Below are 12,087 nucleotides of genomic sequence, written 5' to 3'. Positions count from 1 at the left end.
TTAATTGTTGATTACCCAGTTGGTCATTTCAGTAATTCTCTGTTTTCGTAACTCCATTTTTGTAACAATATCAATGTCCTCAAAGTATCAATTATTGCCAGTGCATACAGGTTAGTACTAGCTTTAACAATGACATTGATGTTAATACATTCTGGTGACTTTCTATTGGTAGAAAGTACAGTATACTGTATTTACAAAGAACATGTTGAAAGAAATGGAGTTGATCCATTTATAAATCATGTTTTTGTAGAGAACAAGAATCCAACAAGGGGCCATGAGAATGTGTCGAAAGTGTTATTTGCAAAGCAATACTTCAGAAATGATTTTTTCCTTTGGTGCTATGCAAGCACAATTTAAGGAGATTCAAATTGAGCTGTTACAGAAAAACAATTTGTATTTTTACTGAAGTGCTGGAAAAGTGTTAGCATTCTATATTGTTACATATTCTAAAGCTGAACCACCTTATAGAGTGAAATATTCTAAGCAATTTAGCTACACACATACAGGTAGTTGGGTCTCCTACACTGGACTTTGGACATTGAAATATTTTGAAATTGTCAGTTGCAAATGTCTTTTCAAATCTTAGGATTTAAAGTTGGAGAAAATTATTAATCTTGAATCATAGTAGCGACTCCAAGCAAACTATGAGGAAAAATGTAGATGTAATACTACAAGTACTGTTCTTTGCGGTACATGTTGAGTACTGATATGCTTTAATCATGGCAAACCAAAGGTTTTCAGGTTAGTGAAGCCATAGCACTACATATGTACAAGACTGTATGTACTTTAACATCATTTAAAAAATGAATAATACATTTACCTTTACTGGGGATCACCTCAAAATTATCAGACAAAATGTTCATAAATATGTACCTTGTATGACATTCATTGGTGATACAAAGTCATTCTTGCTCTATTGATTAAATGGCTGCAGCAGAGCCTTTTATTTTTGAAAAACTGCTACAAGCAAATTAGATGACAACTGATACACAAGCCCATCCCAAAAGTAGCTTTTGCCACCCTCTTATTGTAAATGGTAAGTTTCCCTGCAGATGCAATGTAATTTTCTGATCTTTTAAGTCCCAGTTAAGTTATAGCCATGCAAATGAATGTCATCACAATAGAAGGTATAAAAAACTTAAAGGCGGTTCAATAATTTCTTAACAACCGAGTCAAAATGTCAGAATGTTACACCTATCTACTAAAACATTTTAATTAATAAATATATGCATAATACATTGTACTATATCTGGGAGCTTCTCTTGCCACTAGATGTGTATACGTTCATACAGTATATGCGGTCTTTTTCAATAGAGCTATTGTTTATAGTCATTGTACAATTGGCTCAGTGTTACTGCCATTGGCTTATGCTGGCAAGTGTTTTCTTGGATTCCAGTGCAACCACAACTCACGTTTCCTGCTAAGCACCTGCCAGCTCAGTAAAATGAGCGAGATACGGAGCCTTTCTCCGGAAAGGCACTGTCAAGCTCACAGTGTGTCAAATGACAAATGGCCCTGACAGATGGCATGCTGAAGGACGTTTTTGTGCTCCCAGTGAGCCACAGAGTTTTCACATAGGAAAGTTAAGGTGATGGGTAAAAAACAGGAATAACAGGCATTTAAGTAAATTAGGGCTTCACTTTTGTGATAAGCACTTTAATGTGTCCAAAACTACGATAATTTAACAAATCCAGCAATTGCAATTGGAAAAACAAAAACAAAATACATTCTAAACATAACAAATCCCCAAATCCCATAGCAGTATCTGAAATTCTCACTTTTGTGCCATACTGTATATGTAAAGTCTAGAAAAGATAGTTTTAGGTAACATGGTGAATCATTTCTCTCAAAGCTAGATTGTGATAATGCTTTTTGGTCAATGCAGTAATGCAGTCTGGTAATACTCAAACATACACCCACATACTGTACATATAAATAAACATGACTGTAAAACAAAGACTGTCCCCATTACTAATTGCTGAATCACTCTATCACAAGCTTTACATATGTAATTACAACCAAAACATAAATGTCAGGCGTACTTTCCTGGGGGTGCAGGAAAGCAGGCCTGTTTGATTTTCAATGCACAATGCACATTTTTAATAAAACAACTATTTTACTATATACAGTATATGTATCTGGTGTTGTTGGAATGTCAGAAACTTTACAGGCATAATGGCATTTTGGTATTCTTCTGGATTTGCAATTCTCATAAATATGCCAGGTGTCAGTTTCCTCCTTCTTTGTGTTCTTTTTAACAAAGGAAGAGTTTCCTTTGATTTCCCAAGGTCAGCCTGGAAAGACGTCATAACAAGTCTTATTTAGGCTCCTTAGCACAAACTTTGATCAGCAGGTGTTTCCGAAAGTAGGCTTCTTAAATTAATTGGAATTCTTCAAATATCCAGTTAAAGAAATTAAGGCAAAGTATTTCAGAAATGTTTTCCAGGTTTCTACAGATATTTTGCATTTGTTTTTTAGCTTTAAATTAAGCCATAAACCAGGCTTCTACTGTATAACCTTCCAGAGATACAGTTTTACAAAATGTTTGAGAGTGAACTTCATTCCAGTCAGAAATGGGCTATTTGGCTGAGGTCTGATTGGATACTGTCTAAAAGAGAATGTTTAATATCCAAAATGAACAAGTACTTTGAATTCCCTACATGTTTCACTTACTTTTAAATTTTAAAGCTGAATTCAAGCTGAACCTTTTCAGACTGAAAGAGAACAGAATGTATGTAGGAATTATAAAAATGCTATTTTATTCAGCTGGAATGAATACTTTTGCATACAATGTACATACAGTATATAACATATACAAACAAGACCAGACTCGATGTTTGTCTTCTACTTTCCTTTTTCTCACCTAGTCCAGTCTAGTGGGATCTATCCTGCCTGAGTCACTTATTTAGTACTAATCACATACAGTAGATACTGTACAACCATAGTACAATGAATAGAAAGCTTAATCATCAATCCCTTCAAAGGTACTATAATACATGATTATAATCACTACCACCAATACTCTTATTAGCATTACAGATATTATAATTGCTGTTTGGGTTTAATCATTTTAAACATACCGTAGGTATCAAGCAATTTCGCTGACAATGTGAACAACACGACAGATCAAAGGATAATGATAGGTTTTCCATATGAAATGTGACAATATGTCAAAATGGACAGTAAAAATTATCATTTGGTATGACCTTTTGCAGCAATCCTGGCAGTATTGACATACAGACCTGATCAGACTCTGGAGAGATTGTCGTGGGATGTTCTGTCACACAGCTGCAATCAGCTGACAAAGGCTGGCCTGTCATGGTACTGTAGAAGAAGAAAATGATTAGGCCTAGAAAGGCAAGCAAAGTCTTTAAATCATTTTGCTTTCCTGGAAGGATATACCTAAGAGGACTTACAAAGACTGCTAACAATTTCTGAAATATATTAAAAATTTACTTTGATTAAGATGAAGATTGGGATTGTTACATGATTGTCTTCTAAAGAAGAAGTGGTGGAATACCACAAACAGACCTACAGAAATGTACACAGTAGGAAAGAACTCATGCATCAGCGGAGCAAAAGGAGTTCAACATTAGTTAACTATCCTGGAAAAAAGTCAAAGAGGTGGTTAGAAAGGCAATATCAGGGGTCCACTCCAGAGTGAAGAGGGATCCCCTATAAGGATATAAGAACTGCCTGGCTATGGATATTATTCTGGAGGATATGGAAGAAGGGGACCATCAAATCAAACTGGAAGAGGACACAGGGCTGCTTTTTTCCCAAGGAGAAGAGCTCCTCTGTCTTTGCCCAGTTCAGAACAATCTCATCTCTTAGAAGATCTTATCAGTGTTAGCCACAAGGTTGACAACATACAGTACATGAGTAAGAACAGGTACTGTATGTTGACACATCCATACAAAAAGAGGGGAGCCCAGGCTTTTCAGGATGCTTGGAGCCCTATAGGTTTCTAAGACAGATGATCAAGGAGGTGAAATACAGTAGAGGAGACCTGACAGTTGTTTGGCTGGGCCTGGCTAATGCATGGATCCATCCTGCAGTTTGATTTATGTTGCATTAGAGCACTATCATATTCCACACCATGAAAGGAAATGATTACAAGCTGTTTTGGAGAAATTAAGTTATCATTTGAGGCAACACAGTTTACGACAAACTGGTAAGAGTTAGAGAAAGGAATTTTAACAGGCTGTGCAAACTCTCTTATCTTGTTCATCATTGGAATGAAACTCATAGTAACAGCAGCAGGAGAATAAGCCCAGGGACCCCATATGTATTCAGTCAACTGGCAACCAGTCCTTAGGAAGTTCATGAATGATCTTACGGTAACAGCAACCTCCCATGTGCAAGCAAGGGTTTCAAGGTGTGGCATTACCAATATGGGAGATTGCTGAGACTCCTGTGGCTGCTGACAGTGTACGAGTTACCCACGACGATAGTAAAAAGAGTGGATAGACAGATCAGCAAGTACCACTGAATGTAGAATCCATCTAAGATTCACATCACATATATTTGGGATAGCTGCCAATCCCTCTGTATTCACTTGTGGAAGAATTCTAGGTGGCAGAATGCAGGTTGGAGATGTCCTGCAGAAACTCCAGGGAAGATCTAATAAGAAGGACAGGAATCAACAGTACATCAGGAAGGACATGGGCAGCTGCTATTTCTGTGATCCAAGCAAAGACAAACTTAAAACTCTGAGTTATCTTTGGGAACCCATGTACATGCAACTAAGGCCTGGGAACAACACTCTTTCAAATGCGGGGAAAAGCCAGCTCAAAGAAAAAAAGAGCCATTGTACAGGAAGAAGTGAGGAGTCTGGAGGAGGAGGGTCAGTGGTCCAGAGCAGTGGACTTGGCCGTACAGGAAGCATGGACAAACTGTAATCCTCCTGAAAGAAGATTGACTTAGACAAAACTGTGGAGGCTGGAGTCCTTTAGGATCTCTTCCCTGCTACAGGCAGTCTACGACACCCTCCCATCACCAACGAACCTGTACAAGTGGCGTATGAGGAAGGATCCACAGTGCAAGCTTGGTGGAGAGTATCACTTTCCTGAGGGAGGTACAGATGACACCGTGACAAGATTTTGATAACAAGTGTGGACATTCTGGAGAAAGAAAGATTAAACAGTAACCTCATGGAGAATCTACAAACACATTTGCATTTGTCAGAGAGGGTGAGAAATGGACAAAGTCAAATACTTTATCTTCCATAAATCTCTATCATGGGACATTAGGATGGAGCTTGGAGGAAGGCTGCAGTTACCTGAGGTTGTTCAAACATCCTTAAGGCCAGAAGTGAAGATGTGGTCCCCAGAGGTGAGAAAGGTCATCATCATTGAGCTGACGTGCCAAGGGAGGAAGGATGCAAGGCGGTCTTTGAGAGGAAAAGTGCCAAATATTAAGACTTGGTACAAGACTGAAGACGGAAAGGATGGCAAATATGGTTGCTCCTGGTGAAGCTTGGATGTAGATTCCCTGCACAGTATGGAGAATGTCGCCTTGCCATTTTTTTACTGAACACTGTGAGTTATTGCTCTTGTAATTTACAGTTTGTTATAGGTTGAAGTTTTGATTTAATCTAAGCCCAAATATTGTATCTGATGGATTTTATATTTCAGTCCTGGGCTGAACCATGGTAGCATCATAAACATATATTTTTTAAAGAAAACATGTATTATGTAGTCTCATAATGCAAAATACAGTACAAAACTGATGCATCTGAAAGTATGCATCTGAAAATCCTGTGTTAAGAATAATTATGAGACTAATGTTTCTTTAACTTTTAAAAGGTACAGTGTATTTAATCTTTTTGTACTACTTTAGTCCAATCAACACTCCTTGTGATCTTTAGTCTGTTTTGGTGATCTGGTGCAAAACTAACTAGGGTACAGTAAAAAACATTATTCAGTTTACTTCACAGGCTATATTGCTCAGTTACTTTGTTTTCTTGTGTAGATGGGGCTTGTGGAAGTCAGGCTTCCCCTCGGGTAATAGGATATTTAAAACTCTATCCTGGTTTAATAAGAATGAGTTTACTCATCATAATAAAGCACATCACAATAGGTTAACCTTTTTTCTCTCACATCACCCTCACCCCCTGGCACATTCTGACATTTCTTTGGTTGTAATTGTTCGTCCCATCCATCCATTTTCCCCATATTTCTGCTCTCCTTCAATCCCCCACATACCTGAAGAAGGTTCCATTGCCAAAACATTGTTTATTCTTCTTTCTTCTTAGTTCGTTACATGTATTTACCTTGTACCTGTTCCTATGCAACATGTATGCTGACATACAGTACCTTCAATCCATCTTATGCTTATACAGTATCTGCATAACTGACCTCTGTTGCTAAGCTTCCTTTGAGATTCTGACCATCTCATCAGCATCAGGTGCTTTTTACGAGTTCTGCTTTGTAAACTGCATTTTTCTTGTAGATACTAAGCTTTAAGTGTAGTAATGTTTTGCTATTAAATATTATTATTTGCAATTCCCATTTTCTGTAATATTGTTTGTTTGGTTTGCACAGGGACATCCTGTTAGGATTTATTGCATATTTATGAGTTAAATACTGTAGCTAGATTAAAGGGAATAAATACCCATTAGCCTATTTCTTTATTGTTACTCCATTTGCGTACGTTTCTCCTACATTCCAAAGACATACTGCTAGATTATTTTTTCCTGGCAAAACTGACCCTGGCATGAGTGTGTGTGTGTTTGTGTCTGTCTGCCCTGCAATGGACTGGTATTCCACCAAGGAGTTGTCCTGCTTTGTGCCCATTGCTCGTGGGATAGGCTCCAGCTCTCCCATGACAAAGTATTGGATAAAGCAATTAGAAAACAAATAGATGGATGATATTTTTTCCCATACTGGACTTCCAGACTCATTATACATTACGTACAGTTATATCAAAATTGCTGAAAAAATATTTAAAGTTTTTTATTTATACAGTTCAGCATCTTATCACTAATAATTGATAAATAAATTCATATTCTAGCTCTTAGGTCCTTGGTCCACATCCTGACTGGGGAACTTTCAGTATAGACTGTGTGTCTGCTTGGTGTAACTCTATTGCCCCCTGTGTATCTGCACCCTGTGAAATCCACTTTGCATCCTTTACACACCTGGTTAGGCTTCAGACATCACAGCTATTGAACATGAGTGTGTTGTACAAAAAGTAAAATATTTAACAGACTCTTAAATAACCAGATTTTCCAGCCTACTACAATGTATAATTCATATTCGGTTCAATTTTAAATACAGAAGATAGAGGAAAAATGTAAACATTTTATACGTTGCAATTTAAATAATATTGAGTTCAGTCCCTATGCTTAGTATAAAAAGGTGGCTTAAAGTAAAAAGCTGCAGCATATATTATGGAACACATTATTCATTACATTTAAGACTACCCTGTATATTATTAAACAGATGACAAATACAGATTATAAAACCATGAATGACTGAATCCCATTTTGTAGCACATAAAAAAGGTACCTGCAGACAGTTATTATATAGAACACACACAAAACAAGATATGCACAAATGTAATGTTTCTGTTTTATTTCAATGAAGCAAAATGTTTTGTAAGAAACAGCTTTTGTTTCAATTTCAAAAAATAGCATAAATTAAAATATTCTGTTTTTAATGGATACTGTAAAATATCTAGCATCCTAAAGTGCTGCAATTAATTTAAAAATTGAATAGCCTACACACAAAGAGCAAACAAACTCAAAAAACATGGTAATACGTACATTGTAGCCTATGGCAATAAAAATAAACAATCAATAGAAATGCATGTGGCCATAACACATTAACTTAATAAGAATAGAAATTACACTATTTCCTACAGTATAAGAGGTAATAGTTTTACCAGGTCAACAGTACTCAAATATGTGAAGTGTTTGTCATACACAGATCTTCAGTGACTAAGAAATAAGTACCAAGATGTTAAGACTCAGTTTGAGTTTTTAACTGTAAAAAATAGGCTCTTTCCTAATTGACAGAAGATAGTTTTAAATAAGGTTTCATTTGTAGAAATATATACATTTCAGTATGCAGTTCTTCTCTCTTGGGGGATCATGAGTGAACATACAGCTATAGCCACTTACTGCAACTGCACATTGAGCTCCATGGTCCAGACATCTCTGGTTCAAGCCTGGATTCCTAGCATGGACTCCTAGCCAACAGTCCTCAGGATCCCCCTGCACCACAGTTGGCAGTGTGCTGCAAAGTTAGAGTGAGCATTAATCAGCCAGGGTCTTCTTGGTTTTTGGTAAAGCAGTGACTGCCCCGAGGGGCTGGACTCCTTCAGTCTTGTAGTGATATCACTGTGAGACAGTCTCCTCCTCTAATCAGAGTCAGCTCTCTTGACAGGCACCTGTCACAGGGTAATGGCTCTAGCAGATGGGCATGTTAGAGAAACATGCTTCCTCCTCATTCTTTTCTCATGCAGGACAGTCATTGCTGTGACCTGACTCTGATAAATTGGATTTTTCATCTGTTTTTCATCATACTGTATATCTACCCAATTTTCAGTTCAACAAAATGTGACGATGGGGCTGATTATGTAAATTAGCATGAAAAGGAAATGATTACCAAATGACAGAAAACAAAATACAAAGCTATAAGCCACAAATCTGGGATCAGTAACTGACTTTACTATATCTCTGGTACTGCTGTTTTAAAGCTAATGTGCTTGAAGACTTGTCAGTAAAGCAAAACTGTATATCATTCAATATATCCTACCTATCAAAAGGTGCAAATTATTCAGTTCTTGAGGTTCTAAAATATTTGTTTTGAAATGAAGAAAAACATTCTAAAACAGTGTTTCCTCTACAATCTCTTTCAGGGGGAAAGAAAAACCTTCCAGCGGCTAAACTGAGCTTCTTCGTTTCATGAGTCCCCTAAAACCTGAGAGGCTGTGCAGGCCGGTGGACACGGAGCTGATAGCAGACCGCTGCTGCATGTTGCAGACGCAGCCGTTAGAGCGCGGATCTGGAAAGCGAGCAGGGGAGGCGTCGCCCTGCTCCACACAGGAATCGGAGGTGGAGAGATCTCTAGGGATGATCATGGGGATGGAGTACTGCAGCTTCTCCCGGCTCTTGAACCAGAGGCAGGAGCACATGGACTGGAAATGAAGCACCTCAGCATAGACATTCCGGAATCCGCGGCTGGTGCCCACTGTGGAGGCGGGGGGTTCTGGGACACAGTGGATGTTGCTGGCCTGCCCGTTGCGGGTAAGCAAAGCCCGGTGCTCCGCATCCCGCTTCTCGTCCTCAGCATTCATCGTCATGAAGCGTAGCACCACAAGGTTGAGGAAGGCCCCTATGACAGTCAAGCCTATAAGAATGTAGATGAAGCTGAACGCTACGTACTTTGGGTTGTTCTGTAGGGCTTCGTCTTTTTGGAGGGCCACATAATCTCCAAAACCAATGGTGGTGAGCGTGATGAAGCAGTAGTAGTAGGCATGAAAAAAGCTCCAGTCCTCATATTTGGAGAAAGCAGCTGCACCAATGCATAGGGTGCTGATGCAAGAGAAGAAGCCAATGGTTACCATATTGGCCATGGAGACATTTGCCTGCCGCAACCCAAGGCACTTCTTGATGCGGTGCAGGAGGTGCCTGACAAAGGTGTTGATTCGTTCACCTAAGCTTTGGAACATCACCAACGTGAGTGGAATTCCCAGAAGGGCATAGAACATGCAGAAGACTTTCCCTCCATCTGTGCTGGGGGCTGCGTGACCATATCCTGAGGAAAAAAATGAATAAAATGTGTAAAGAAAATACAGTATGAAATACCAGAACTGGTTTCCACTTCTTTTCATTGTCCCATGTGCATTTATGGGTAATGATTCATTTTATTATATGGGGCATTGTAAATAGAAACACATTAATAAGTAAAAAAAAATCACAGCCCTGCATCTTACTCCATATACGCATTGAGAAGGATGTTAGTTATGATGCCAAATTACAGAAAGGCAGAGGAACTGCAGTTACTAGAAGTAATGTATAATTAAGAGATTTGAGTTTTTCTTGTTTTAGGGTATTGATCCAGATAAATGAAATCACCCACAAGCCCCATTCCAGGTCACACGTGAAAGAATGATTTTAAAACTCTGTTCACCGGAAAAATAACAAGGTGCCAAAGTAGAGCACTTGTACTTAGTTTTGAAAACCTGTATCTAATATACTGTAACTTACACTCTCAATTGCCATGTTTCTTGTTTGATAGTTAAATACTGTATATAGTTTAATAAACTTGACTGTTTATTGAAATGATTGTGGTTCATATACCTGATTATACTGGTACAGAGATTATAACAGTATAATGAGCTACTGTATATGGACTTTACAATCATATGTTTTATACTATTTTTCTTCAGAAAATATACATTCTCATGTGAAGTACTGTATCTGTTGTATGAACCAGTACATTTGCTGTGTGCTGTTTTTCTGAAATGGTATATGTGTTTCATAATATGCTCTTTTTATCATTTTTAAGATATGCCCACAACAAAATTAACAAGAATACTCTGGTATTCTTTAACAGATTTGTTTATGTTTTAAAGTAGACATTTACCTCCACAAAGAGGACAAATAAAATATTCTGTTTCTCGAACCTAAGATCTTCTACACATTCAGCACTTGTGACTTACCCGCTTAGCTACGGGACCTGTTGAGAAGCTCTTCATTTTAACAGATGTAATGCATTCCTGACGTAGATCACACAAGTCTGTCAAGGGTTTATCCTCTGTTTTCTTAAAAGTTTCGGCATCCTGTTTGTGCTACAGCCAAAGGCTTCCGTGAGCAATCTGAGCACGCAGAAGGGAAACCAAACTGTATGTGACTTAATGGTATAACAACAATCACAAGCTGTCAATGCTTGAGCTCTATGAAGTTGTTACAAAAGATTCCTGATATGTGATATTCCATGTGTTGCAGTATCCTCAGGTATTCTCCAAATCACACCCTCAACCACGTTTCGAATTCAAGAAGAGCTGCCAGAGGGAACAAATGCACATCCAATTTCTTCCAAATTGTGTGGCACACGCTAACAGAATATATTAAATCCAACAGTTTTTATTTGCATTATTCAAGGTATTGAAAGCATGCACATCCCAAAACTGTTGTGTTAATTTCATTTTACACATTTTCTTAGTGTATGCTATCAAACTCTTTTTTTCCAGATGTGGAAGAAATTAGCTGTATTTTTTTAGTGGTATTGTGTAAAACTGCACATGGCATCTGAGGAGAGGAACTATCTTGGCTGACAGTGTTTGACTGCACCTGTTTCTGTTATTTTTCAGGTAATGTCCCCTTTTATAGTTTATATTCTTCAGAAAGTTATTCATAATGCTTGGAATGACATAAGCAAAAATTGTATTTAGGTTGTATCAGTCACACTATATTTGGATCAAAGGATAAAGTGTATCATTAAAATTGCTTTGAAATTCTTCATTGAATTATGTAATATATGGGGTGAAATGGGATCATCTTGCTTTTAAAGTATAGTTCTTTGCAGCTTGTGAGTCAGGTTTACCCAAGTGTTTCTTGTAACTTGGCATCAACTTCCAATATCACGAATTTCAAAGATTTTATGTTTTTAAAAATTGACCACTTTTTCCATGTTTACAATATTTGCTATTAGAGGTGGGAGCAGCTTGATAATAACACAGCCTGTGACCCACAGTGGAAAATACTCTGATAGTTCTACAGTACATTCTGTATTGCTTTATAATTACTGGCAATCCAAAAATCAAGTACATGACATATTGCTTTATACATAAACAATAGCAGGGTCAGTAAATGACCCAGGTGTAAGGCGGTACTGAGGTATATGAAAAAGTGGCATGACAGTTCTTTTCATTATCTGCCCCCGTTCTGCTTATAGAATAATAAAATCAAAACTTGAACAATGAAAATATTTCTTAACAATAAACAGCACAATCTATAAAACACACTGTTACATGACATTTGCTAGTTATGTACGCTACATATTGTATACAGTATGAACTTCATACACTATACTATCAATGCATTTCAGAGCCTTACATTCTAAAGACCCAGAAAAT

At 37.7% G+C, this 12,087-nt stretch overlaps 1 protein-coding gene across 1 annotated transcript in view; it reads right to left on the bottom strand.

Moving 5' to 3' along the window:
• Positions 1 to 8,889: 8,889 nt before the first annotated feature.
• Positions 8,890 to 12,087, bottom strand: part of kcnk3a (potassium channel, subfamily K, member 3a) — a 44,456-nt gene continuing 41,258 nt past the window's right edge. The window contains exon 3 of the mRNA XM_088935990.1: positions 8,890 to 9,764. Within this exon, the coding sequence (XP_088792116.1) occupies positions 8,890 to 9,764 (875 nt within the window). The remainder of the gene's footprint in view (positions 9,765 to 12,087) is intronic.

The sequence above is a fragment of the Atractosteus spatula genome, chromosome 2 (assembly GCF_055471065.1).
Source record: "Atractosteus spatula isolate fAtrSpa1 chromosome 2, fAtrSpa1.hap1, whole genome shotgun sequence".
NCBI classification, from domain to species: Eukaryota; Metazoa; Chordata; class Actinopteri; order Semionotiformes; family Lepisosteidae; genus Atractosteus; species Atractosteus spatula.
This window is presented reverse-complemented; position numbering and strand designations above follow the sequence as displayed.